Here is a 27,101-nt window from a genome sequence, read left to right on the forward strand (position 1 = left end):
CCTACAGGAGCATATAACCATGGTTACTACCATTTCTCACCCAAATGTAACCTACATTATTTATTCACTCGTGACTGGATAATATCCTGGGTTGTTGGCATCCATCTGTCTTGAGAGACAATGGAGGACACACTCCTTTACAGAAAGGGCCAAAAGCTCAGTAGTTGAACATCTACTCTGCATGCAAAAGATCCCAGATTCAGTCTCTGGAATCTCCAGGTAGGGACAGGAGAGCTGCTGCCCGTCAGTGTAAACAATACTGGGCTAGATGGACCAGTGGTCTTACTCAGTATAAAGACAGATTCCTATGTTGGTATAATGAAACTGTAGGGTTCAGGCAGCACATCTGTCCATCTCCAGATAACTCCTGTCACTAGAAAATAAGCTTAAAAATAGGCTGGCTTTAAGCTAATGAGACTACTGTTAAGAAAAGCAGCACTACAAACACTGTGTTACTTCCGATTCAGGCCAGATGCTGGACTCTTCAAGCAGCTTTCCCATATTTGGACAAGTAAAAACACCCAAATCCTCCACTGAGCAGATGTGAGGTCAGAAGATAGGCAGACAAGCTCCAAATATGGTAGCTAAGCTCCTTGGCATGCTGGAGTATAGAGGCTGAAAGGGGAAGCAAGAGGGAGAAATACAAGTTGATTCTCACGTCTGAAGCTTCTGGTAGGATGCTCATTCAGCTACGTACACTGCAGTGACATGAAGGATGAAGGCAGAGGCATGGTCTACACATGCAGCAGAACAGGATGGGGAAATGGACTAGACTAATTGAGACTGCAAGTCTGAATGTTGCCTTGGCATTACAGCTCCTTCCTTGCAAATAGAAAACCAGCACAGCAGGCAAAGGGCTTGGCTAGAATGACCTCTCTGATGTCCTAGTTTTCTCTCTGCTAGGAGGTATTTGTTGACAGGGCTACAGCCATTCTACCACCTCATTCTGCTGCATGTGCAGAGCAAGCCCAACAGACAATATTGTCTAAGCCAACCTTCACCAGCCTCCTAACATACCTGCACACAATTCCTTGTCACCTATGGCTATCAAGGTGGTGCTATACTGCAAGGCTGCCTTAACTAATCCTCATAGTTGTTGTTTTTTTAGGTTTTTTTGCAGAAAGGAAATACGAATGTACAGGGCCATGCAAGCAAGGGGATGTAACTTGTACTGTCAAAGAACAGACATAGAGGAGAAAATTGAAACAGACTTTTAAAGAGAAAACAGAAACGAAAACCACACCTTTTGACAAGGGTCTGTGTGGATGGCCAGTCACACCGTGGATACTTTCAAAATTAATTAAACAATCCAGAAATGATTCTGCTCTCTGGAATAAGCTTGCCTCAAGCCAGGAACTGCTCTGTGTTTTACAGAAACACTGTGTAGTCAGTACTCTAGCTCACACTCTTCTCTAATTAATAAAGCAGCAAGCCAGCGGTACAGAGCCGAAAATTTTCTGAATTATTTTCCAGGGCTTTCTGTATCCTAAGCTCATTAGTAACAACAAATAGATGGCAATTACAAATAAAATATTTGGAATGCTTGACAATTTCAAAGGTTGGTTTTTTTAAAGCTTTGCTTACTAAACGCAAGAGTAATAAACATGCTAAAATGAGATCACTCTCTAGAGCACGGGGAAAACCCACACAACAACCTAGTTCAACTTGCTGTCTGCCTTTTTAAAATGTGTATTTGGCAAAATGTCCTTCCAGTGGAGTGGGGGAGGGGAGGGCTTTAAGTCTCCACAGGATCGCTTCTAGAGTGCCAATCAGCTATAGAGCAGGCACAAGATAGAATGATTCTTGAACACTGTCAGACCAACAGCAAGACAGAATGGAAAAAGAAATTTATGTCACACAATGAACTCGAGAATAATGGTGGGTAAAGGTAAAGGGACCGCTGACCATTAGGTCCAGTTGTGGATGACTCTGGGGTTGTGGTGCTCATCTCGCTTTATTGGCCAAGGGAGCCAGTGTACAGCTTCCAGGTCATGTGGCCAGCATGACTAAGCAGCTTCTGGCGAACCAGAGCAGTGCACGGAAATGCCATTTACCTTCCCGCCGGTGCGGTACCTATTTATCTACTTGCACTTTGACGTGCTTTCGAACTGCTAGGTTGGCAGGAGCAGGGACCGAGCAACGGGAGCTCACCCCATCGCGGGGATTCGAACCATCAACCTTCTGTTCGGCAAGTCCTAGGCTCTGTGGTTTAACCCACAGTGCCACCCGCGTGCCACAGCGCCAGGCAGGGCAAAAGGCAAGGAGCCCGGCAGTAGGGGGAGTCTCCATGCTCCTACCTACTGAGGGTGACACTGAGGATAAGGGGGAATAATAAGCTGGAAACCAGTACTGTCTCTTGGACTGGATATAAGACGGCAGGCTGGCACCCCATCTGCCCTAAAAGGATGTGCCCATAGCTCAGGTAAGAGTCACAGAAGTGTGCAGTAACAAAAGGGTCTGAAAAGCCAGGAAGCACAATTAAGCTATTTTGGGTAGGCCTATCAGCAGCCCTGTTTCCTGAGGAACGCTTAGGAGAGCTGCAGACTGAGAAGCCAGAACAAATAAATTCGCCCCAGCTTTGCCCCCATTTCAGATCAGCGGGGCAGGGTTCAGGATCAAGTGCATCCAGGTCTCTGCTGGGCCTACTCTGCCTAGGGCTAGCTCAACCTGTCCCAGCTACAAGTTATCCTTTGTTCTGCTTGCTTTATATACCTAAATACCACAAACAAACAAAGTATCTTGGCGCTAATCATCACACATCCATAAAAACAACACAAAAGTAATTTAACCTCTGGGCAACGATTCACAAATAGCTGAAGGATTGAGCAAGACACATCAGAAGCAGGCATTTGAAACAAAGTGCTGGCTTGATATTGTATTAATTAGGCAACGAATTCCCCAACCAAGGCACAGATGCACTAAACATCCTGTTTCTTGCAGGAGCAAGGCACCCTTTTCAACTCTGGCTCCGGCCTGGTGGAACGCTCTGCCTCATGAGACCAGGGCCCTGCAGAATCTGATTTCTTTCCGCAGGGCCTGTAAGACAGAGTTGTTCCACCTGGCCTTTGGCTTGGAGCCAATTTCATTCCCTCCCTCCCTCCCTCTCTTTCTTTTTTATTTTCCTTTCTCCCCCTGCGATGAGGCTACATTTTAATATTTCAATATTTTAATGTTGTATTTTAATTTTGTTTTTAAGTTGTATTCATTTAACTTGTTTTTATTATTGCTTGTTAGCCGCCCTGAGCCTGGCCTTGGCTGGGGAGGGCGGGGTATAAATAAAAATTATTATTATTATTATTATTATTATCAATAGTGCCTCTCTGGCTGAAGACAAAGACTGGCTAGGGATACATGGTGCAAGGTAAGCTGGTCCCAGACTGTGAATTAAGAGGAAGAATTTGACTTTGTAGCCTATAGACAGCTAGTACAGATCCTATGTTACTCAAAGGAGAATGTCTTCCTGACCCCAACCACCTCACATCCTGCAGCATAAGAAAACCCACACTCTGGAAACAAATATATGGGTTCATTACTTAACTGATGGTAAGCCCCTCAGCGCCCTCACAGAACTACAATTCCCAAGATTTCCTTGGAGAGAGTTAGTTTTCAATATGAGCGGTACCAAAAGGTGTATTTTTAAAAAACAACAACAACCAGGAATGACACTCATTGTTTCTGGCATACCACAAAGTTGTACAGGGCACCCTTGGTGCCAGCCCACAGGATCTGTCCATTCAAATTGCCTGAACTGCTGTTGATAAAACTCAGAAGAAGAGAGCCGCTTTTCAGTGGAGCGATAACAAGGGAGAGATGGGCTGCTGCCAAGTCAAATTAATTTATCCACAGGGAACTAAGCCAGTCTGGAGGTCCTAACTGCATGTCGCTTTGACATTCCAGAGAACACCAGGAATGCGCATACCATTCCAATTTGAAAGAGCACCCTGCGAAAGTGCCCAGCTGAGAACAACAGTTGTGCTTTCAGAGTCTAAAACGAACACAAAACCAGCCAAGAAGTTAACCTGCATGCCACAAACAAACAAAGCCAAGAACTTTTATTTCTAAAGGGCACAGAATTTCCTAGCATTACTGTAAACAAATAAAAGGAAACTCTGAAGCAACTGGAATTTGATGTGGCTGCTTGAGTCTAGCTGGGCTTTTCGGCTTTTCACTTTTTGAAAAGGCAACTTTTTCCCACTTTCTGGAAAAGTAGGGAACCTTTATCAAACCAAGGCCCCATTCACTTCTGGGAAATCTTCTGGGGGCCACGTGCTTATAGTGTGCAGGGCCAGAGACAGAAGTGAGCAGAGTAACACATGCAAATTTTAGCTTTGTATGGGAGGCTTGGCTTCCTACAGTAGCCTATAAACACTCACAAACCCATCTCTCTCCAGGGAAGCAAGATTCGAAGACCCATCCTGCCTGGCAAAGGCACACAAGAAGGATGCAAAGCAGGGCTAGTGAGAGTGTGACCCAGAGAAAGGAGGGGTGGCTGGGGACGAGAGTGACCTGGTAAGAATCCCAAAGGCCAGAAAGAGAGATCTAGAGGGCTGAGCTTTTGGAAATTTTTGCTGGCCCGGGTGCATGCCTGCTCCTTCCTTCCCATCAGCTTGTATATTTGTAAATCAAATGAGATAAACATAGCACAAATCTCCAAAACTTCCTCCTTACAAAGAAACTGATCCTGTAAAAATGATGTGGGGCACACAAACAAATCCTCCAGAAGACTAGCCATGTTAGCCCACTGAACCAAAAAAAGGTCAACCAAGGAATAAGCCTACAAAGTCATTCAGCTGAGACAGTTGCCTCCTTTTGTCCTCAATGAAACATAAAGGGCTTGGGTTCAGACATAGCTTGTGGAGGACATGAATATACCCAATTTGCCCTTAGGGATTTTTTGGTAAAGCAACCAACCCTTCAGCTAGAGCTGCTGGAAGAGATGGCTCAAACAAGGTAAATGCATAACCTGATGGTTATAGACAAGTCATTGTTTAGCTATACAGTGGTACCTCGGGTTACAGACGCTTCAGGTTACGGGTTACAGACGCTTCAGGTTACAGGCTCCACTAACCCAGAAATAGTACCTTGGGTTAAGAATTTTGCTTCAGGATGAGAACAGAAATTGTGCCGTGGCAGCGGGAGGCCCCATTAGCTAAAGTGGTGCTTCAGGTTAAGAACAGTTTCAGGTTAAGAATGGACCTCCAGAACGAATTAAGTTCTTAAGCCAAGGTACCACTGTAGTGTGAACAAGATCATAAAGCAAGGGCTGGTGAAACTGAGCCCCTCTGAATGTTGCTTAACTATAATTCCCAACATCCCCTGTTACTGGTTATGCTGACTAGGGATTGTGGCAGTTGGAGTCCAACACTATGGGGGGGGGGCATGTCACAGGCTCCCCACTCCTGCCTGAAAGACTACCAGGTTTACTGCTGCAGAAAATTTCGTTAGCTACAGACTACTTCACCAGTTGCATATTGTGATGCATTAGTAAACAAGCTCATCTCACAAGAAGTTTGGCAACCTTTAAGTGCCAAACGGTGCCACAAGATTTAGAGTATTTAGATTTAGAGTTTCCTGAAGGCTACATAAACATAACACCCTGGAATATTACAGCTCACTCTTCTTCCTTAAAAAGAACATTAATAAACACAAGCTGGTTTTTTTCCTCTGCCACTGCCATTTCCAGATACTCAGGTTGCACAAACCTTCACAACATTCCACTGAGAGAAGCAAGAGGTAAATTTGCAATAAATCAAGAGACAGCACTCATTGCTGGAAGCAAAATGCCATCTTGGCTTTGACTTTTTTCACTTTCTATTTCAGTAGCAAACCAGAGTCAGAACTGATTCAAAAGTAGAACAACGGTGCTCTTCAATTATCAACCCTACAGATTAACCTCCTCACCAAATCTATCAATCATTTAATGCTTTAGTTTATTAATCTGCAAAAGAAAACTATTTAAAAGCTTGTGGCCAAGTTTTCTCTCTCTTGAATGTGCAGAAGGAAAGACATAGAGCCAGTTCACACCTAATGCTAAACCAAACTATGTCTTCAGGAGAATGCACAAACAAGTACCGTAGGTTCCTCAAGAGGAGATCATGGTCACAGTGCTCCTCCCCCAATCCTCCCGCTGCTGCTGTGCTAAGCCATGATTTGGTTTAGCCTGTCATCTGAACTTGGGTTTATGGTTTGTCTTGCTCCACTAGCAGCAGCAACAGGGCTGAAGAGAAGCAAAGAGATGTCAATCTCTGCCCCAGGAGCCAGTGCTTTTGGGCTAAGTCACAGCTTGGCTTAAGGCTCCATTTGAACCAACTTACTATGGTTTGGAGCTCTGTGGAATAGCCTGTGAGAAGCAGCACACATTGTTTGGAAAACAAAAGCAGGCAAGAATTTCTAAACTGTGGTTTGTGTTGTACATTTGGAAGCTGAAACTATAGTCTGGGTTCTAAGTTATGATTACTGCAATCCACGGTTTAGTGTGATGTCCAAATTGAGACAATGCCACTCAGTGGTGCAGAGGCAGGTAGGGATGAGGTTCTGACAATTATTTAACAACAGGGCAACAAGGCCAGATCCTGGGGTGCTATTTGCTAATTCTACATGCCAAATAAATAGGCTTTATTCTGAGAGAAACCCATCAAGGAAGCTAGGCAGAAAAAGAGGTAGATTGGCATGGCATGCATGGATAAAAGGGAGGGCGTGGAGAAGGATTTCCAAAGTCCCAAGCAAAATGACACAAAACAGTGAACAAGCTTTTGAGTTCACCAGTATTCTTCATCAGATTAGATGTTAAGCAAAGCAGGATTTGAGCGGAAAATGCTCAAAATGTGCAAAAAACTCTAGCTTGGTGTTCAAGCCATAGTATGCACTGGCCAAACAAAATTCATGAAGGGCCGTGGCTATGGTTGTCACAGAGTGCCAGCATTTACTACCACACCACTTTAAGAAAACGGCCAAGTGGACCTCACTCCTCAGTCTCCCAAAGACTTCTAGCAATCCTGCTAATAGGGTGCTGAGTACCCTCAGCTGGTGCTGACATCTCTTCAGACCATAGGGCATTCAAGCACCATCAGGACATTTGCAGCAAAGAGCTCCAAGCGCTTTCCCTGTTGCTCTGCATTGCATGAGGTCTGATAAAACATGACTATTTTTAGAAGTGGGTAATTACTGCTGAACTCTTGCTGCTTCTGCTGTCTCAGGCACTGGGGCTTTTTTGAGCCAAGAATCACACATGAAGTCATGTCACCTGCAAAAACTTGTGCAGCTGGCGACAAAACATTCTGGGCAACTGGTGGACAATCAAAAAAGCACATGCATACAGTATATGTGTTTGATGGTGGCTTTGAAAATGCATATGCAATGCACCAAAATGTTCAGGTAGGAGTTGTGCTGAGAGAATAAGAAAATACCAAAAAAAAAAAAAAAATTCTCAAAAAAATAACTAGAAAAGATGTAATGGTTTCAGATGGTGAACTTTTTTTTAGTGAAAACTAAACACATCTCACCAAGTGTGAATTGCTAAGACTGGATACATTTAGGACTGATGATGCAAGCAGTGGACTAGCTTCAAGGTCACCAAGCCATTTCCTTCATGTGTGTGCCTTGAAGGCACATACAGGTAATATCACAAATGGCAATGGCACATTTAAGCTACATGAGAATCAGCCTCTGTAAAGTTCTCATCCCACCACAGATAGGATAGTACAGAACCGGGATCTGGGACCTTCTGTAACAAAGCCACTGCTAAGCTACAGTGCTTCCCTCAGACCCAGACGCTTGGAGAACTTCATCCAAAAAAGAGGCTTTGGACCTGCAGGAAACCCCAGTACACTTGAAGAACCATGTTAAGCAGCCCAGTTTGCCCAGACATTTCACCTTGGGCATTGGACAAGCCTGTACATTGCTTCAAAGGATCCAGAATCTTTGCCTTCACTCTCCCTCTCCTCATGAGCTAAGCCAGAGGAGGGTCCAGTGGGAGAACTGGTGGAAGAGTATCTACCAGGCTGCAAAAAGGCCAGAGGTCTAATCAAGGGGAGATGGTATCAGGTGCATCGTGCAGTCACCAGGTGATGGAACAGGCTCTTCTTGGATAAAACTACTTGGGGTGCTTCCAGACAGAGATTTATTGCAGAATCAGTGTTACTTTGGCACATAATTTTTTTTTGCATTGTCCACATGACATAATTCTCAACAAAATACCAGTGCGCGGCATTTAAACATAATAATAATATGGGTTTCTGTTTTATCATAGAGAATCCGTCAATAAAAAAAAATGTCTTCTACATCTGCAGTCACTGCTGGCATGGAAGTTTGCTAGTGCATTTGGGGGAGAGGGCAGAATCTGTCTTATCTGTTGTGGCATTTCGAGGGGAGTCTCTGTCACTTTGCCTCTACATCCATTTGCTCCTCACCTGAGCATTTGCTCCTCACCCAGCTATTTTGTTTCTGGCGATTTAAATGATACGGACATACTGGGTACCTATTTCCACATGCTGAGGCATGCTGGAATTTCAACAGGCCAGTTTGAAGGAGCTATTCTCTGAAGAGCTAAATACATGTGGGAAATTTCCATGGAGACGGCGGGTGGCATTCAACTAAGAACGGAGTCACAAAATTAATGAACTACCTTAATCATGTTCATTAGTTTTAATAGGTCTACTTCCTATAAATCACAGCATATACATCGGTTCCCTGGGAAGAGAAGATTGCTTGTTAAAGCACCCTGGTAACAGTGGCTCTATCAGGGGAATTGGGGGTGGGTTGCCTTCTAGCAACTCTCAGCACCCTTAACAAACTACCAAGAGCCTTCTTGGTGGGTGCTCCCGAACTTTGAACTCCCTCCCTAGAGCAGCTAGACTGACTCCCTCCTTGTTGTTCTTCCACCGGAGGTGAAGATTTTCTTGTTCCAACAGGCTTTTAGGAACTGACTGCTTTGAATTAAAGCACTGCTGCTGTACTGGTTTTATTGTACAGGCAGTGACCATTTCACACAAGGGTTCCGTTCCTGGCCCCCATGCATATATAAGCATCCCCCATCCCGGTCCACCCCTCCCCACACCGTTCTGCCTTCTTCTGGGTCCAAAAGGACCCACATGGCGGCAATAGCACGTCACAATTTGACAAGCCTAAAATGGTCTCCACCTGTACTTACTGGCATGTTTTAAACAAATTTTATATATGAATATGGTTTCAATTCTATCAGTATTTAATTGTAATTTAATGATTGGTTTTTCTGTGTTTTTAAAGATTCTTGTTTTTATCAGTAAGCCGCCTTGAGTGACGTCAGGAAAAAGGCAGGGTATAAATTAACAGCAACAGCAGCATCAAAAACAAAACAGTTCCAAGGATTCTTTGGGTGGAGCTATGACTGTTTAAAGAAGTATCACAGTGCTTTTGTATTGTATTGTATTGTATTCAGATGATCAAATTACAAATATAATAAGGATTAGGGAAGTCAGGTAGCAAGATGATAGATTTAGAGAAAAGTGGAACATATTTCATATCAACTGGAATGAAAGGATACAGGAAGGAGACAATAGATCCATATAAGCTATTGGGGAAGATAAAGACTTAAATATATCCAAGATCAAGTTGTCTACAAAATGTGCTTGGTTTGAGTAATTTCTTTTTAGTGCTGTGATTAGATTACAAATTAAATTGGAATGAATGAGCAGCTTGCATTGAATAATGCTGAATTTCTCTGAACAGTGTGCATTTAATATTTATAAAACATTTGTTTATCTGCAGACAGATGTATTCAGGCTTCAGTTTTGTATTCAATAATTATACTACTAAAATGTGCATATTTTAGTTTTATTCTTAAGGAAAGCAAAGAACCGTTCATGTCAGAAAAACATATATTTTTGTGTTTTAAAAAACACAAACAAAAATATACACTACCTAACGTCAAAGAGTTAATTTGGTATGATACGAACACAACCTCTTATTGTCTTAGAAAAAGAAAAGTGTGGGGGAAGAAAAGCAGAGTTGTGTTCCGATGCAAAAACCTAGAAGATCACATTGCTTCCGATAACTTGACAAGAAAGTAAACTAAAAGCAGCTGGTTTTACTCCTGGGAGACAGAGATTGTCAGATGGGCCTCTCACTTGACACCGTTTCAAGCTGCATATGTATTTAACATGAGAAAGCCAGTATTCCTTCGGGTAGGTGGGAGCCAACACAAGCTCTGCAAAATTAAACTGAGCGTTTCTGCTGTCCAGATTTTATCCTAGCAAGCTTACTTAGTGCATGTAGTACAATAGACAGTGGAAAGGGCAAAATGGGAGGAATAATAATAATAATAAATGAACTAGGAGAGCAGAATTAGGAGTTATTTTGAATACTTCTGCAAGGTATTCAAAGGAATGTGAAGGGTAGCTTTATTAATCTAAGTGAAAGTTGCACTTTAGACAGATATACTTAAAACTAATAATTATTCTGCAGCAATAGCCACAGTATGAAAGCTTGCTTGTGGGAATGTTTGTATGTTTTTAAAAAGCACTTCAAATGATCGTTCATTATACAACACAGCTTAATGCATAGAGTCCTTTATAAAAGTTCATGTACAAGAACAAAATATTTCCCGATCAAATTAGACGTATTAACTGCCTCCAAACATACACTGTCCAAATATTCCAAAGTTTGTTAAACTGTTCAGAAAGTCTTATGCATGTTCTTCAGCCTCAAGAAAGGACTAGTTTCACAAAAGAAACCAGCAGTCTACTGCACATTTTTTAAGAATTGCAAAAGCATTTTCACAGTCTATTTGTCTTAGCAACAACCCTGTAAGGTAGATCACTGTTCCGATTTTTTTGTTTTTGTTTTTACTAAAGATAATCAAAATGGACAGGCAATAATTTGTCCAAGACCACCCAGCACAAGGCAAAAAGCTAAAACCACAACAACCCCAAAACCCACACAGCTAAAAAAGTCCCAAATCCATGATTACTCTACCTGCTAAGTTGGGGGGGAGGGGAGCAACTTACCCTCTCACAATACCTACTTTTAAATGAGATTTAACTTACAGTCCTGTGCTGATGATGTCTGGTGTCAGCTTCCTGGCAAAATTCACCTAGTTCAGAATTCTATTTCTAAGGCATCCAGATAATTGCTTCCAGATAATCTCACAAATAAGTCATCAACCAAACTGCCATCCTCAGTTGCCCTCAGGCTCTCCTACCCAGAGGTTTACACAGAACAGCCTTCTGCAACCTGGTGCCCTCCAGATGTTAATGCAATAATGTAACATCCTTGTGGGCTCAGACTGGAGGCTCAGGTACTCTGGCATCACTGGTGGCCAAGCAGAGGCCTGTGGGAAATTAATGAGGAGGACATCAGTGCAACAACACTCTTCCCCACTTGTAATTCTCAGCAACTGGTCTACCACCTCTGATACTGGAGCTAATATATAGAAGTCATGACTAGTAGTCACTGATAGTCCTTGACCTCCATCAGGCATCTCCAAACTCGGCCTGCCAGCTGTTTTGGGACTACAACTCCCATCATCCCTAGCTAACAGGACCAGTGGTCAGGGATGATGGGAACTGTAGTCCCAAAACAGCTGGAGGGCAGAGTTTGGGGATGCCTGTCCTCCATGAATATACTCCCTTTAAAGCCATCCAAGTTGGTGGCCCTTGCCAACCTGGGCCTGTGGTAGAAAATTCCACCACGCAACCCATACAAATACGTTCTTCTGTCTGTCCTGACTCTCCCAACATTCAACTTTATTAGATGACTCTCGTTGTGAGAGGGGCAAGAAAAACCTTCTCTATCCACTTTCTCCAAACCATGGATAATTCTTTATTCTGTGTTTGTTTTAGTTGCTCTTGTCTGGACCTTATCCAGCTGCACAATATGCTTTCTGAGATGAAGCAAACCCAAACTGTACACAGTATTCCAGGCGTGTCCAACATTTGTTTAACAACATTGTAATACTGGCAGTTTTATTATCAATCCGTTTCCTAATTATTCCTTACCTGGGCTTCACCTTTTTCGCAGCTGCCGCACACTGGGTCACAATCTTCATCAAGCTAACTATGAATCCAAGATCTTATTCCTAGTCACTCATCACCGGTTCAGACTCCATAGGCGTATACGTGGATATTATTTTCTGCAATAATATGTGTCACTTTGCACTTGCTTGCATTGAATAACATTTGCTAATTTAATTACCATTCATGCACTTTGAAAAGATTCTTTCAGAGCTCTTTGCAATGCCCTTCTGTTCTTACCTCCTGTACAACTGAGTGTCATCAGTAAACTTTGCTGCCAAGCAGCTCAACCCAAACTAATTTATGAACAACTTAAAAAGCGCTGGTCCCAATATGAATCCTTGAGGGACCTCACTTCTTAAAAGCCTCCACTGTGAGAACTGCCCATTGATCCCTACTCTCTACTTTTTCTTAAACAAGTTAGTGGTTAAAATTACTGATGTATAAGAGGACCTGTTCTTCCCCACCAACCCACTCAATGACTGCTAAGCTTATCAGGAGTCTTTCAGGGCGGTGATTAATCAACAGCTTTTTCAAAGTTTAAATACACAGTGTTGACTGGATCACCTCTACTTATAGGCTTGTCAACACTCTCAAAAGAAGTGTTCAGTGTTTCTCAAACTTGAGTCTCCAGCTATTGTTATGACTACAATTCCCACCACCCCTGACCACTGGTCCAGCTAGCAACGGATGATGGAAGGTTATGCCTGTACTCCAACAAAAGCTGGGAACCCAAGTTTGAGAAACTTGTTAGTTAGACAGAACCTAGCCTTACAGCTGGAGCAGATTTAGGGTTGTACACTGGTCCAAGGGGATGCCATCTCAAAGCAGGGTGAGCTAGGTGCTGGGCTATGGGTAGGAGACGTGGGGCTCTGACAGGGTCCTAGAGTCCTTCTCCCTCTGTTCCAAAGCCTAGCTAGCACTTTCCCAGCTTTGGGAAGGAGATGGGAGGGCTCTAGGTCATTGCCAGAGTCTTTGTGTCTCCTTCACAAAGTCAGGTACCTCCTTACCCACCTTTGGGAAAGTAGCACAAGGACTGGGGTGGGGTGGGGTGGAGGAATGCCAAATTTTGCACCATAGTACCCAAGTCTGCCACTGCTTGCAGAAGCCATGCCGGTTCCTCTCTATATGCCATAGTTCTACCTTCAATCATGCTTTCTATCTAGTTAGGTGGGGCCAAGTGCCCTGCTTGGTCATCTTACCCATTCCATTCCCCCGCCCCCAATTTCAAGCTGAATTGCTAACTTTATGCCTGGCTTTGAAATCAGAAGATCTAGAAAACCTGATTAATCTTTTGTGTGTGTGTGTGTGTGTGTGTGTGTGTGTGTGTGTGGATGTGCCTTTTGAGTTTGCATGTTGCCACTGCAGAACCCAGCATCAGACATGCCATTGTTCCTCTCCTTAAAACATATGCTTGGAAACAAAGCACTTTAAAAAAGAAGAAATAAAACAAGAATACACTTGGGTCAAAACAACTAACTTCCGTCTGCAATGCAATGTGGCAAAACATTATCAGATTTCAAAAAGATGCCTTCCAGAGACCTCCTGCTTCTTTTTAAAGCACTGGGCACCTCCCAAATCATCATAGCCATAACCCCAATTACTGCTTTTCAACGTGAAAAGAGTCTGCCCTTTGGCAGTCTCTGAAATTCAGCCAAACCATGTTTGACTTTTACATGCTTGGAAATGGCTTTTTGCCTAGTCCAAAATAAACACCACATAAAACCTCAACAATTGCTGGAGGGCATTCACTGAACATGATGGGTTATCCATCCAATACTTTAAAAGTTCAGCAAAGGAATATGAACACAGCTTTAAGTTTGCCTTCACATTGTCTACTACATCCCCATTGTGTTCTGGGATTCTGGCTTGGCCCAGGCCATTTGATTATCACATTTTTAAAAAGTCATGGCATCCACCTAGAGCAGGGGTTGGCAAGGTTTACCTCGCCTGGGTCGGTTCACTCCAGTGGAGATCTCTCCGTGGGCATGTGTGATTTCTGGCACCACAGAAGTGAGTCCCCACGCCACGCTGGTTTAGCGCAGCGGGTGGGGACCCGCCGAGCAGGCGACTCGGTTCAGGGGCAGCTCATGGGCTCGTTAAATGACCCCCATGGGCCGCTTGTGGCCCATGGGCCTTATGTTGCCAACACCTGATCTAGAGGCTTAACATTTAAAAATGAAGGTCAGAGCTGTCCCAAAGGAGCAACTGGTAGTGCAGAACTATGACTGCTGGGGACCTAGGTGTAACTCTCACACAAGGCAACTTATGGAAAGTGTGGTCAGACTATGAACCCTTGATTTAACCTTTCCCCTCTAGGCAGGCCTGTGGAACCTGTGGCACTCCAGATGTTGCTAGGGGACAACTCTCATCAACTGCAATCATTTGCCACCCTAGCTGATGCTGATGGGAGCTTAACTCCAACAACATCTGGAGGGCCACAGATTTCCACATTTGTAGCCCACTTGCTACTGGGATTTTCCAGTGAACCAGGGGAACTTTAGAATGAGGGCTGGGTGTATATGCAATGGGAGAGACGGTTATCATGTAGTAAAAATTCCTTGAGGGTTGTATATTTTTTTTAAGAGTCCCAGAACCTGATAAGACAATTGAAATTAAAAGTTTCTTAATAGTTTTGTGGAAGCACATATATCCATTTCCACACTGTCCTGAGTAGTGTTGTACAATTGTTGTTACACAGAAATCAAGATCTCGCAACAACAGATATAGAAAATGGCATTTTAAGGGATCTAAAAGCTGGGATTTTAACTCAGCTGTTTGCTTAGGTCTGCCAGGAAACTTGTCAGAGACATTAAAATAACTGTGTTTCCCCAAAGGCTGGTTACTGTGCATTTCTGTGCTGTCACTGGAACAATGAATGCCTTTCAGAAAAAAAATATACTGACCTAACCCACATTTATAGATATTGTTCAGGCACAGCTGTATCTCAGTAATAGGTAGTAATGCTACCCAGTATTACCAAAATCTCACAATTAGCCCACCTTTCCTGAGCTTTCTTTAAGAAAATGCTTAAGGCAGATTTAAACAATGCATGTACATTTTCATTAAATGGTAGCTCTTGAAGCTTAAATGATAGCACCCAAATTAGCACCCAAATTCAAACTAAACAGCAGCAGTAGAATGGAAGAAATAAGCAGCAATGTCAAGAACCTCTAATATCTAACCACAACATCAGAGGTGGAGATCTAAAAAGTCTCACACTTACAACACAGTGATATCACTATAATGGTTACAGCTTCCCCCAAAGAATCCAGGGAAATGTAGTTTTGTAAGGGTGCCAAGAGTTGTTAGAAGTCTCTTATTCCCCTCACAGAGCTGCCATTTCCAGAGTTCCAGGCAAAGAGGGACTAAATGTTAAAAAGGTATTGCAGTGCTTTAAATGTATGGTGCAGATGTGGCCCAAGTTTCAGAACCAAAAGGTCCTTAACCCTTGTCATGAAAGGATTTCAGAACCAAAACACAACAGAAGAGGCTCGTCTGTACTGTATTTGCAGATCTAGGGTGAATGCAGCTGTGGCCCACCATGGTTCAGCTCTGCCCAGACCTCAAACATGATGTGGAGCAAGATCTGCCCAGAAGACTCTGCCAATAACTCTGAAACCATGGGATCTGGGTTTCCCTACCCCAGGAATGGAGGTCCCCACACCATCTACCTGGGCTTCTAGCTGACTCTTGTACTGCCCCTAGAAACACATTCTAGCTGACAAAAACACTCAGGGTGCAAATCGGGGCCAGTGAGTGGTGTAGTCTGGGGACAGTCCCAAGGGCCAGACAAAGACACCTGGAGGGCCAAATCTGTCTCCCAGACAAGAGATTCCCCATCCCAGTTTTAGGGCCATAGCAGGAGCAGAGAAGGCAATGGGCCAGGCAGATCAAGGGCTGATTGAGGCAGGAAGGGGCACCAGCCTTCTGGACCTGAGGAAACAGACATCGCCCTTCACACCAAGCCTTGAGCCAGGTCTCGGCCATTCTGCAAGGTTCCCAGCATCTGCTGTCTTACTTTCCCCAGCCCAATACTACTATGCTCCACCTCAATCACCAAGAAGTGTGAGATTCCAAGGGTTGCAGGTGTGCCTTAACCCAGAGTCTGTGTTCACTTTTGGACAAGGGGACAGTCTTTATGGTGTCTTTATGATATATGGTTTGTTTACACATATTTACAACCATAGCCTCCTGTGGGAGGGTGGTTCCAAGCATCTCGTCCCAAGCAGCGCCAGCTTCTTCCAAAGGCAGCTTCCCTCCCCAACCCCAGCCCAAGAAAAGCCACATCTCACCTGTTCTCATCTTGCTATCCTAAGCCCTGGTTTTAGGAGAGAGGCCCTGCTCATCTGTATTCTCACACCTAGTTATTTGATGCTTTGTTGTGCTCAGTACCCCCAGGCTCTCACCTCAAAGGAAATTAGGCTGACTCCATTACCTTTGAACCCATGTTGATTTCACATAATTAAGGATGTCTGTCCAGCACACAGGGTCTGACCTAATTAGCCATCACACATGCTAATTAAAGGATTAGCAGGGACTATCACACAGTTTAAACAAATCTATGACAAAACAATAGCTTCATTGTTTAGCCATTGTTAACATAGCCCTGCTTGCCATCAACAAAGTTATTTACCAAGTGGGAATTTACCTTGGTATGCCTAGAACTACCTGGAACAACTATTTCTGTCTCTCTATCTCTCTGCTTTACCCACCCCAGTTTGGTCATTTGCATTATCCTGCTAATGACCAGAAATATATATACAGTATATGTATCAAGTGAAGTAGGGGAGGTACCTTAGAGCTGTTCCTATAGTTGGGCAGAGTGAGGAAGCCAGTGCAGCTGGTGGTTTTGAGTACCATGAAAAGGCAACAAAAGGTTACTGATTTAAATTTTTTACTTGCAGTGAGAGGTACCTGTGGGATTTCTCAGGTTCAAATTCCCACTCAGCCACAAAGCTCACTAGCTAGCCTTGGGTCAGCTGCTATTACTTGGCTCAAGGTACCTTGCAGGGTTGTTGCAATGATAAAAAAATATTTGGAGAAAAGGGGTTGTATTTGCTGTTTTGAATTCCTTAATTGAAAAGGTGGGGTGCATAGAAATAAATAACTTGACCAGTCCTGAGTACTGTGACCCTTGACCAGGGGCGGGGGAAGGGGAGGTTGCTTCTCCAGAAAGGAAATGTCTCTAAGTTGCCTTTATCACCCTTAATCTTCCCTGGAAACGCAATGTGGTGCACAGCCTCACCTGCTGCGCATGGGAAACAGAACTCTGAATGTTGTGGCATTAGCCCTTAAGCCTGAGTGAGTTTGTCAAATGAGATTTAGTACCAGACTGATCACATTATATTGCCCCTCTGCATCTCAGGAACAATAAAGATTATGGGTTTAAGTCTGTAAATATTTATTGGTGTGTGTTTTAAAATGGCTCTTCTGGACCCTAAGCCATGCCTTGAAAAGAACTGAGGAAACATGGGAGACCACACCCAACAGAAGGAAGGGGAAGGAACAGAAATCATACTTAAAAGGTGTGACTGGCAGTTTGCCTCCCAGAAGGAAAACTGGAATCTGTGCCAAATGCCTTAGCTAATCATTTGTTAGGGTTTTTATTTTTTGTTAAGTCATTGTTCTGCTGGGTCATTTCACTGGGCAAAACATTCATCCAGTCAGAATATCAGGACTACTTCCAGAGAATATTTTTAAAGTACAGTGGTACCTCGGGTTACAGACGCTTCAGGTTACAGACTCTGCTAACCCAGAAATAGTACCTCGGGTTAAGAACTTTGCTTCAGGATGAGAACAGAAATTGCATGGCGGCGGTGTGGCGGCAGCGGGAGGCCCCATTAGCTAAAGTGGTACCTTAGGTTAAGAACAGTTTCAGGTTAAGAACGGACCTCCAGAACGAATTAAGTTCTTAACCAGAGGTACCACTGTATGGGGGCAGGGGGAGAGATCACCACCAATAGTAAATACCATGTTCAAAGGAGCAGAAAGTACACTAGAGGCTGCTAACTGAGGGGAAATGTTGTTGCTGGTACTTCTGTGAAACCCTGAAAGGTCTATATCCCCTCTAAATCCACAGGGCACAAGAATCAGTGCTTTGTACTGCCTCAGCCTCTCCTACATTGATCACATCTCCTTAAAAATGCCCACGTGGCACTTGGTGCCAAGACTGAGTGCCTACCCTCCCTATCCAGAGCAGAGGTGCAAAGAACTTCACTCTGTGAGTGACTGCACTGGTGACCTTTTATTCCTATTGATGGGACAGCTGTGTCATGGCTGCACCATTTTGTGCTTGGATTTCTCCACTATTTTAGATGCAGCAATCATTTTGCATTATGCCAAAATCCAATAGCGGCCATTTCTTTGTTTTGTCACACCCATACAGTGCTCAATACCACCACCCTTCCCATGACAGTCATTATGTGACTGCTGTCCACGGAATGTTCTCAAATTTCCAAATGTGTCCACAGGCACAAAAATGTAGGTCATGCCTGAACTAGACAATAACTACCCCCACCCCCAAAATGTGCTCATTTATCCTCAATTGCATCACATTTGTTTATTTGGTTTACACCATGCCTCGCTATTCGGAAAAAAGTATTCTTTGTGTGTTGTCCAGTCGTTAGAGGTGGCATTTTGTTTGTACTGAAAGACTAATGTTCGTCATTACAAACAAACATCATCAGCTGCATGCAGTTGATTAGAGGCACCTGGCTTTGTAGTATGCAATGGGACTCACATATGAAAGGTTGCCCAGGCTATAGATTCCTATATAAAGGTAAAGGGACCCCTGACTGTTAGGTCCAGTTGTGGATGACTCTGGGGTTGCGGCGCTCATCTCGCTTTACTGGCCGAGGGAGCCGGCGTACAGCTTCCGGGTCATGTGGCCAGCATGACTAAGCCGCTTCTGGCGAACCAGAGCAGCGCACAGATATATACCGTACGTCATATCCTTTATGATTATTACAAATAAGCACCACCAATTGCCCATGGCAGAGTCCATGCACATGGATGCTAGCACACACTTGCTATAGCACTCAAAGCAACTGTCAGTGTCTTGAGCTGTTAAAAGTAAGTACTCTCTGCTGTGGGATCCCTTTTGTTGTGTGAAGTCTACTCCCTTGAGGAGGGGGTAACATAATAGCCTATATAAAAGCCTAAGCTCCATGACCTATATATGAAGTGCATTATCAGCAGGCTGCATAAGAGGAAAGGTTTTTTTAAAAAAACAACAACAACAAAAAACACATGCTGTTCCCATGCTCTTTTTATACCATAAACTCTATTCAAGTGGTCCCATCTTGCTTATTCAAAATGTGCACAAGTTTTCCTTCCAAATTCAAAAGAGAATTGGGTCCAGGAGCCCATAAAGTTTGATATAGCTTGATAGTCACTCATTATTTATGGAACCAATCCCTCCATCAAAGTCCTTTGACGAGCACACAGGGCAGAGTCTTTGCTCTCATTTCTTGATGGGTTTTAGACAAAGAAAGCAAAAGCAGGAATCCATCCAAATTTGCACTTTGTGTTGGGAGAGATCTCAGAAGCAATGACAGAGACTCACGCAACTTATCCAAAATCCTGTATTAACTAGGCAAAAAGAGCCTCCCCACTCCAGAGACCTCTGCATATAGCATAGAATTTGGGAGAGGGATGGGTTTCTCTTTCCCTTTAAACTGGGCTCTTGGAAAAAGCAAATGCAGTTCCAATTCAGGAGTGAAGAACCTCTGGGCCTCCAGGTGTTGCTGAACTACAACTGCCATCCCCTAGCAAGCATGACTAATGGTCAGGGATGATGGAAGATGCAGTTTAGCAACATCTGGAAGGTCAAAGTTCCCCACACTGGCCACAGGCCACTGCAAATATAATACAACGTCTTATTAACATATACACGCAACATGAATATACACACTGTTTAAAATGCAATGAAAATTAAACTAAACATTGAAACTTCCTGGGGTTACTCTTACATTTAGCTTGTTCAATTAATAAGGCACCTTTACAAACCACTGACATGGGGTTCAGAATCAGCTCAATTCTCCCAATTCGCAGAAATGGCAAAATCAACAAATTCCTCTGTACTGTACTTTGCACAGAGGAAAACTTTACATTAGCGATCTGGGGCAGGAGCAGTCACCGTGGGGAACTGAATTTATGAGGCTCTCCATAAGGAAAGACCCCGATCTTAGGCTGCCACCTAAGATCAAAATTTGACTGATTCACCAAGCATTTCCAAGTGGCAATGGAAGGAGCCATTTTCTTTGCATTTGTTTTTCAATTCGTTTTATTATTGGTGTTATCCACATGCAACCACAAACATGGTTGGTGTTGTAGACCAGGAATGAGGAACCTGTGGCCCTGAAGATATTTCTGGATTACAACACTCATCTAGGGAGGGGAGAATCTGACACCTCTGTTTCTCTTCTGTTTCTTGTTTTCCCATTCTTAAGTTCAGTTCTCTGCATTTCTACATCAACTGTTAATTAAAAAAAAAAAGTTCTCATGAAAAGTTCTCATTTTAGTATAAATTTCTCCCAATATACACGTTTCTGCAATCACATTTCCTTAATACAACACAGTTTTCACCAATTCACCAATATAGGCATGCTTATGCACTTTACCACAGTATATGGACTTTTTAATGCATTACGTGGCTGGAGAACTGCATTGCAAAACTCAATTTTTTTTGCAAAGTTTCAAAGATTGCTTTGATCACATCCATTTTAAGACATTTTTGCACCAAGATGTCAACATTTTAGTGTGAATTTTCCCTAACAAAACTAATTTCTGCTATGATTTTTGAGATCAAATGTCAGCAACAATTGTCACCCTAAGAAAAATACCTACACCGTAAGCTCCTTCTTGCTAAAAGCAGTATTTTAGCAATGACACTTATAGTCATGCACAGGGCCAGCAAACCCGCGAGGCAAAGTGAGGTGACTGACTCAAGGGGCACAAGTGCAGCAGATCCTGATGTAGATCTATATTCAGGGCCGGCCCACCCATGAGACAAGGTGAGGCAACTGACTCAGGCAGAAGGATTCACCAGGCAGCATATCCTGATGTCAAAATCCCACCCCCTTGTTCCTGATGTAGATCTTCCCTCACTTCTTTTTCCATGGCGAGGAGAGAGGTGCCATTTTGTGGTTCACCTTAGGTGCCAAAATATCTTAGGCCGGTCCTGTGTCAACCAGATGTCAATAGGAAGACCACAAACAGGATCTGAGTGCAAAATCACTCTGCCATGGGAGCATATTCACCCAGTGCTTTTCCAGCTGCACTGGCTCCCGGTGGAGTACAGGGTCAAGCTGCTGGTTTTGACCTTTAAAGCCCTTCACGGCCTAGGACCCTCATACCTACGGGACCGCCTCTCCCGGGATGCCCCATGGAGAGCCTCAAGGTCCATAAATAGCAACACCCTAGTGGTCCCGGGCCCAAAGGAAGTTCAATTAGCTTCAACCAGAGCCAGGGCCTTTTCAACTCTGGCTCCGGCCTGGTGGAACGCTCTGCCTCATGAGACCAGGGCCCTGCAGGATCCGATTTCTTTCCGCAGGGCCTGTAAGACAGAGTTGTTCCGCTTGGCCTTTGGCTTGGAGCCAATTTGATTCCCTCCCCCTCTTTTTTTCTTTCTCCTCCTGTGATGAGTCTGCATTTTAACATTTCAATGTTTCAATATTTTAATTGTTGTATTTTAATCTTGTTTTTAAGTTGTATTCATTTAACTTGTTTTTATTATTGCTTGTTAGCCGCCCTGAGCCCGGCCTTGGCTGAGGAGGGCAGGATATAAATAAAAATTATTATTATTATTATTATTATTATTATTATTATTATTATTATTAAATCATTCCCCCCACTAGCATTTCACAGCAGCTGGTATTCAGAGTCATCATAGCTAGTAGCCACTGACAACCTTATCTTCTTACGAATTTGTCCAATCGTCTTTCAAATCCATCCATCTTGGTGGCCATCCCTACATCATGTGGGAGCAAATCCCATAGTTAAACTGGGTGCTGTGAGAAGTAGTTTCTTTTGCTTGTCCTGAATTTTCCAACATCAAGCTTTACTTTATGTCTCCATGGCAGGTGGCAAAGTTCACAAACTGGAACACCGACTTCTGGGTTTGCAGCGTTTTATTTCCAAGTTGTTTATAAACTAAGCTGTTCTAAAAGCAAGGTACCACTTTATTCCTTTTCCCCCGTTAACTAAAAAGCACCAAATCTTGTAACATCCCTACATTTCCCTTTCTGCACCTTTTCCAGTCATGATATAGGCACCAAATGGTTCCTTAAACCAAGGTTTACAATTGCCAAAACGGAATGTCTAGTTGACATTTTGGAGTAAGACAGCTCTGAAGTCTTATTTTTCAAATAATGAACTAACTGTTATTGATTATCAGTGAAACATCTGGCTAGTTCAGATGACAACCTTGAGCTAGGTTAAGAACTTTGAGAACTTAAAAAGTCCCTTGATCCAGGGACAGTCCACACACATATAGGCCTATTCTGGACTGCTCTTGCTCTAACTGCACAGAAAAAGCAGTTTGGTTCCAGAAATTAATTCTGATTGTGCAGATAAAATATAACTGATAGAATTCTACAGGACATGTTGCTAGTATGTGAAAACATTCCAGATCCAATGACCTCCAGATGATGGAAACGGTGGCACTCAGACATCTTCACTTGGTTGCAAATGGTCAATAGCCAAGTACTGTACAAAATGTGCTTGGCGTCTCGCTATTTTCTAACACTGTTTCCAGTCTATAGTATTATTTTTTAAGTGGGGCAATCAGAATTGTGCATAGTATGGCAAGTGTGGTCACAACATGTAGGAAGGAGCTGACTGAGTGGTCTTTCACATCAAAACTCAGTGGGGTGGGAGCAGGCAGTAAGAAGAACTGCATTACCAGCGTTTAAATGTTCTAACCATTTAGGCAGGAATTGATCAGAGATTCAGCTGTTCCAACACAGCTGGGTGGGTGGTCTCCAAGTCTCTCTGCTGATGGGTTTCTTTAGATTTAGAAGAAGGTGGATCCTGCTGCTTGGTAAACATCTGAAGTCACAATGCAAGAATAAAGAAACAATCCAAATCCACCTCAGAAGTGCTGCAAAAACTGGTGCAACTATTTCACCACTTCCTTATGAGTGTTTGCCACATGCACAGGCTCCCCCCCCCCCATATAACTGTACAGTCATTTCGTCAGTTATTCTGCAATATTATCCACAAGAAAATGAACTGCCTGAAGTTCCAGTGTATACTGGATTCTGTCTTGCTACATAAAGGCTGCACCTTAATTTTTGCAAGGTCTGGCTCACACACCACATTAAACTTAACTACTGTGGTTCAAAAGTGAGCTTCCCCTGCACCCTTGGTGAGAGTTAAGCCACTGTTTGGCTTAGCATTAAGTCCAAACCCAGGCTCTTTTATTATTTTTCTCCAAAAGGACAATGAGCTGTGACCAAGGTTTGCTCTGGGCTTACGGATCATGGCTTGTTTGTGAGAAAGAACCCATCAGCCAGGTTTCAGATGCAGTGATAATCCAGACCATGGATTACCTCCGCTGCACAGCACTCTCAAATGTTGTTGGTTCCATGATGTAGTAAACTCTGGATTCCAAAATCAGCACTCTTGAGTTCAAATCTCTGTGGATCTGCATTGATTAGGCCATTGTCCAGTGACAGCACAAAATTCAGTCCACAGCTTCTATTGTTTAAAAGGTCAGTGGAAAATAAAATGGGAAGCACCTTAATTGCTGTCTATCACAGAAGTTGACGCTACTGGGCAAGATGAACCAACAGTCTGACTTTTTTTTACAAAGCAGCTCCTAGGATGCACTTCAAGAAAGCCTTCACTGGCATACAAAATGGTGCTTTGTGGTTAGAATGGGCCACTCACATGGAAGATCTGCCGCAAGTACATTTCAAGTTGGGAATTTCTTTCTTTTTAAAAGCCAGCTTGTCCTGGAGCCCGAGAGTTATAATCATACACTAACAATGTTCTAAATTTTCCAAGCGCTGGGTCCTTATGCACCCGAAATAGCAGAATCCACGCATTAGTGGGAGGTTATAAGCAGGTTCAGGGACCCCAAGGTTTGAGCTAGTACAAACATCTTCAGTAAACAGAGAAAGGATGAACTGGAACATCCTAAGCAGAATCATTCCATACTGCAACATTTTGTTGCAGGCTTTATTTTATCATAGTTATATTCAGGTTCTTTGTCATATTATTTGCATTCCATCCTTCCTTCAAAGAGTAGGAGTGGGGACATATATGGGATTTCCCCACTTTATCCTCCTAACAACCCTGTGAGGTAGGCAGAGACCTGTACTGTACAAAGCTACCCATTGAACTTAGTGGCCAAGCAGAGCTTAGAACCAAGGTACCGTATATACTTGAGTATAAGCCGACCTGAATATAAGCTGAGGCACCTAATTTTAGCACAAAAAACTGGGAAAACTTACTGACTCAGGTATAAGCCGGTTCACCACACCACAAACCTGGTGGTGGCGGCAGCGAAAGAAGATAAGTTTTTTCAGCAAAAAAAATCTTCTGAAAAAGTTGGCTTATACTCGAGTATATATGGTATATTGTGTTCTAAATTATATTGGTACCAAATTTACTTCTTAAAGGACCCTCCAATTCCTTGTCCAAACGAAGCCACAGGGGCTACACCTGATTTACACACTTGACAATCAGGCACCTGATTTAGCTTTATTTCTGAAGTTACACAAGCCATGTCTGGAGAATAACAAGATTTATACATGCACGCGCACACATGCACACACACCCTTTGAAGGGAGGTCATATAGAAATGTAATAAAAACATGAGCATCCAAGATTGTGGAGCTGGATACTGAAAAGGGAAGAAACGAAAAAAGGAAAGGAACATGGGGGAGGTTAATGTTTAATTTCTATACCAGAGGGGGAAATCTGAGCCTTTGTATTCTGAACAGCAGGACAAGCCTGAAGAGTGGCGTTAAGTGGATTAAACGGATGCTTACCTCCTGGATAATCTCCATGAAATAAAAGTGCTTTTGCCAAAAAGGGAAAAGAATGAGAACTGAAACCCATTCCTTCCCTAGGTACAGTTTCGCCTAACCCCAGGAACATGGAAGTTGGTGGTTGCTACTCAAATGTAAAGGAAAGGCACTCTGTACATGCTAAGATGCACTCACATTATGCCTTCATGCATTCCAGCTAAACAGTTTTGTAGGCAGAAGGTCTGAAGGTGCAGTTTAAGTCCTTTCTAGGTAAGCAAAAGATGACTTGCTGCTGCGACCCATGAATCACCAAATGCAGCAGAAGTCTACCCTGTTTACTCCACTTTTAAGCTTTTCCTAAAGTTATTAGTGAAAAACTTGCTAGGCTGCAAACAAGTTATCTCAGACAAGTACAGTACTTACATGGTTACGTGTTTGTACATATATCTGTGACAAATCAATACAATAAAAAAAAAAAGTTAAATGTTGGGGACTGGAAGGACCACCCTAAGCAAGCAGAAGCAGTCTTGAATACTAGGATTCAGTACTGGAGCATGCAAAGTAATCAGTACAGATTAGAGCACTCCTTCCTCAAGGGTATTTGCAAAGAATTTTGAAGACTAACAAGCACTATCCAAGTATGCTTCACTGGAAGCAAATCCTATTAAAGTCAATGGGAATTAAATTCCAGAAGAGGATCCATGTGTTGCTTTGGCAGCTGTAGACAGCAGCTGCATACCCATTTACCTGGGAGCAAGACAAAATAAAATTAATGGAACTTACTTCTGAGATGTCTATAAACATGTACATAACGATTGCACTGTCCAGAGTTTTGTGGCAACCGAAGAGAAAAACAATCCTACTGCATGTTTTCTCATGAATCAATCCAGTTGTTTTCAGTGGGAAATTACCCACCAGGTAATCAAGCCTTACTGTGGCATCAGCTTTCATAGTATGAGAAGCTGAGACTGCAAGCCCTTTGCAGGCACACTTGCAAGGCAGGAAGTTGCACCGAGCACAACGGAGCTTGCCTCCGAGTAAGATTGCTTAGGATCATACTCATGTCAGCCTTGAAGATGCCGATAATACATAGGGTTGCCCCACCCCCCACCCCATCATAAAATGGCAGATAAAATAAACCCTGCTAAAGATTGTCCCAAATTGCTTGCTACAATTTGCAAAAGCCACCCAGCCCATATTTTTTGTAAGCGAGCAGAGGAAATAAAAGAAATAAGGAAGGAAAATGGGGAAATGCCCTGAATGTAAGAGATCGCAGTACTGTAGGGGGAAACGGGAGAGAGGGAAGGGAAGGAGCCTGCAACTTTCCTTCAGTACAAAGGGGTGGGGGAAAGTTAGGAAGGAGAACAGCTTCTGGGCGAGGGAGGGGAGCAGGAGCCGCTGGCTTCTCCTTACCGCTGTGGAACCTGATGAAGAAGCGATGAAGACTACGATCACCATCCTGAAGAAGGGCGCAGGCGCTTCTTTGCGATGGCAGTACGAGCGCAGGAGGCCAGGAACAGTGTCTCAGCCAAAAGCGAGCGCAGGAGGATGGGGAGAGAGAGAAAGCGCGCAGGCGAAGAGGCGCAGCGCCGTGCAGTGTGGAAACACGGAATGCCCCGCCTCCTGCTACGAGCGGCAGCTGCTGCTATTGCTACGCATGGGACCCGCTCGCTGATCATCCAAACCCCGGAAGAAGCTGAGAGAGCGTGTTTGTATCGCAGAATCGAAAGGAAGTGGGGGAAATTGCAGGGGTGATACAATCCGAAGCAGAACTGCGAAGGCTCGCTTATTTCCCGCGCCGGATCTGCTGGGCCTGGGTCATTCATGGGGGGCGGGGAACGCGTTGCTGTTGATTTAGGGGTAAAGCTCTTTTTTCCGGAACGGGGAAACTATTTTGTTCACTTTCTGCCACAATCCTCAAGCCCCAGAACCTTCAAAGCCGCTCCGAGGCATTTGTTAAAATGAAATGGCTTGCGTTCAAAAATCGCACCGATCAACGTGAAACCGCCTTAACGCAAGAGATGCCCCTGCTTCGGGGCGCTTACAATCGGGAAAGTTCGCATTATTAGGTCTAAGATAGCCTTTTTCAATCTTGGGTTCCCATAGGTCGTTAGACTACAACTCCCATCATCCA

The 27,101-nt window shown here is 43.5% G+C and overlaps 1 protein-coding gene across 2 annotated transcripts in view; it reads right to left on the bottom strand.

Moving 5' to 3' along the window:
- Positions 1 to 26,650, bottom strand: part of SH3BGRL (SH3 domain binding glutamate rich protein like) — a 40,661-nt gene extending 14,011 nt beyond the window's left edge. Inside the window, exon 1 of one of the 2 annotated variants that reach the window (XR_014543711.1) lies at positions 26,381 to 26,604. Coding sequence is in view for 1 of the 2 variants with exons in the window: in XM_083596186.1 (XP_083452312.1) it covers positions 26,381 to 26,425 (45 nt within the window). In the remaining variant the exon portion in view is untranslated. Of the gene's footprint in view, positions 1 to 26,380 lie in introns of both variants that reach the window. The other variant, XM_083596186.1, reaches the window with a different exon arrangement.
- Between the last annotated feature and the right edge of the window lie 451 nt (positions 26,651 to 27,101).

This window comes from Podarcis filfolensis (assembly GCF_964270895.1).
Source record: "Podarcis filfolensis genome assembly, chromosome: Z".
In the NCBI taxonomy this organism is placed as follows: Eukaryota; Metazoa; Chordata; class Lepidosauria; order Squamata; family Lacertidae; genus Podarcis; species Podarcis filfolensis.